The 1,167-nt window shown below is 40.1% G+C and overlaps 1 protein-coding gene across 1 annotated transcript in view; it reads right to left on the bottom strand.

Moving 5' to 3' along the window:
* The window catches only part of LOC107081349 (protein FAM151A-like), a gene marked incomplete at both ends in the record, with an annotated part of 3,781 nt that extends 2,675 nt beyond the window's left edge, over positions 1–1,106 (bottom strand). The window contains one exon of the mRNA XM_015369542.1: positions 1,017–1,106. Within this exon, the coding sequence (XP_015225028.1) occupies positions 1,017–1,106 (90 nt within the window). The remainder of the gene's footprint in view (positions 1–1,016) is intronic.
* Positions 1,107–1,167: the final 61 nt, after the last annotated feature.

Here is a 1,167-nt window from a genome sequence, read left to right as displayed (position 1 = left end):
ACCAGTATTTTCGCCCCTTCCCAAAATTACTTCAACGGAAGGTTTCCAGATGGATATGCGGAGCAAATCCATCTGGCGGAGTCAGGTTAGATCATCGCTGCACCGCCCCCAAAAGCAGTGTCAGCATTAAAATTACTCCGTTCGTCCTCCATCCTGCTCTGTTCCCTCCCGCTATCTTCTCCATGAGCAACACTTGGCTCGACCAATGGGATGAGGGGATTCTGGATCATTACATGTATGTTGTCAGCTTTGAGTCACATCGCAGGACAGGGCCCGGGAACACGTTTACCGCAAGTTTTGTATCTAACGTACCCTTGTTCTTCATCTTCCAATAGCTTTTTATGGAGTATTTATTTTACTCTCACAGTAATACGGGATAAAGTGCGTTCCTTTTCCACTAAATATGGGACAGGTACTTCTATTTCTAAATACGGAACGATTCTGTTTTTCAAGGGACGGTTGGCAACCCTAGCTGTATTCCACCTCAAAATGCAGGAAACTGTTTCAGAGTCTGTATATCAAAATTTTCTGAGGGAGGATACCCCTGGACCGCCATACGCCGCGCTACGCCTCTGCTTTGTGTTCACAATTAAAAATGTAGTTCAACATGTAATCCATGTTAATACTACATTGGTTTTAACCAGCATAAAATAGCCTCCAAAGAAACACCATGTGGTTCTGCTGGCCTAAAGGCCTAAATATGCAGCACCTGCTAAAGCATCAATAGTACGGTTACCCATTTGTCATTAATACAAATGCATACGATATGATAAAGTATTTAGGCCATAATTTTATTATTTTTTTTAATTAGGAGAATAAAGTTATTAAAAAATATATTAAATTCATAATCATGAGAGTAAAGATGTAAACCTATGAGGAAAAAAAGCTTTTTTACCTGCAGCTGAATAAAGCATTTTAACTCAGCGGCAGGAAAACACTTTTTATGACCTTTAAAACCAGAAACTTGTAGTAATACCTGATGTTTTTACTCATAGATATTATTTCTTGTTTCTCACCTTCTGGGGGACGTCTTTGATCATTTCATACATGTTTTCCACCATTGCTCTGGAGTATGTTCCAACAAAGATCGGAGGGAGATAAAGAACCTGCCAGAAACAAAATAATGTTAATTGCAAAACGAGGGGAGTGGCGGCCTAGTAGTTAGGG

The sequence above is a fragment of the Cyprinodon variegatus genome, unplaced genomic scaffold (genome assembly GCF_000732505.1).
Source record: "Cyprinodon variegatus isolate N-32 unplaced genomic scaffold, C_variegatus-1.0 Scaffold4364, whole genome shotgun sequence".
Classification (NCBI taxonomy): domain Eukaryota; kingdom Metazoa; phylum Chordata; class Actinopteri; order Cyprinodontiformes; family Cyprinodontidae; genus Cyprinodon; species Cyprinodon variegatus.
Note: the sequence above shows the minus strand (reverse complement) of the source record. Positions and strands in the feature narration are given on the sequence as shown.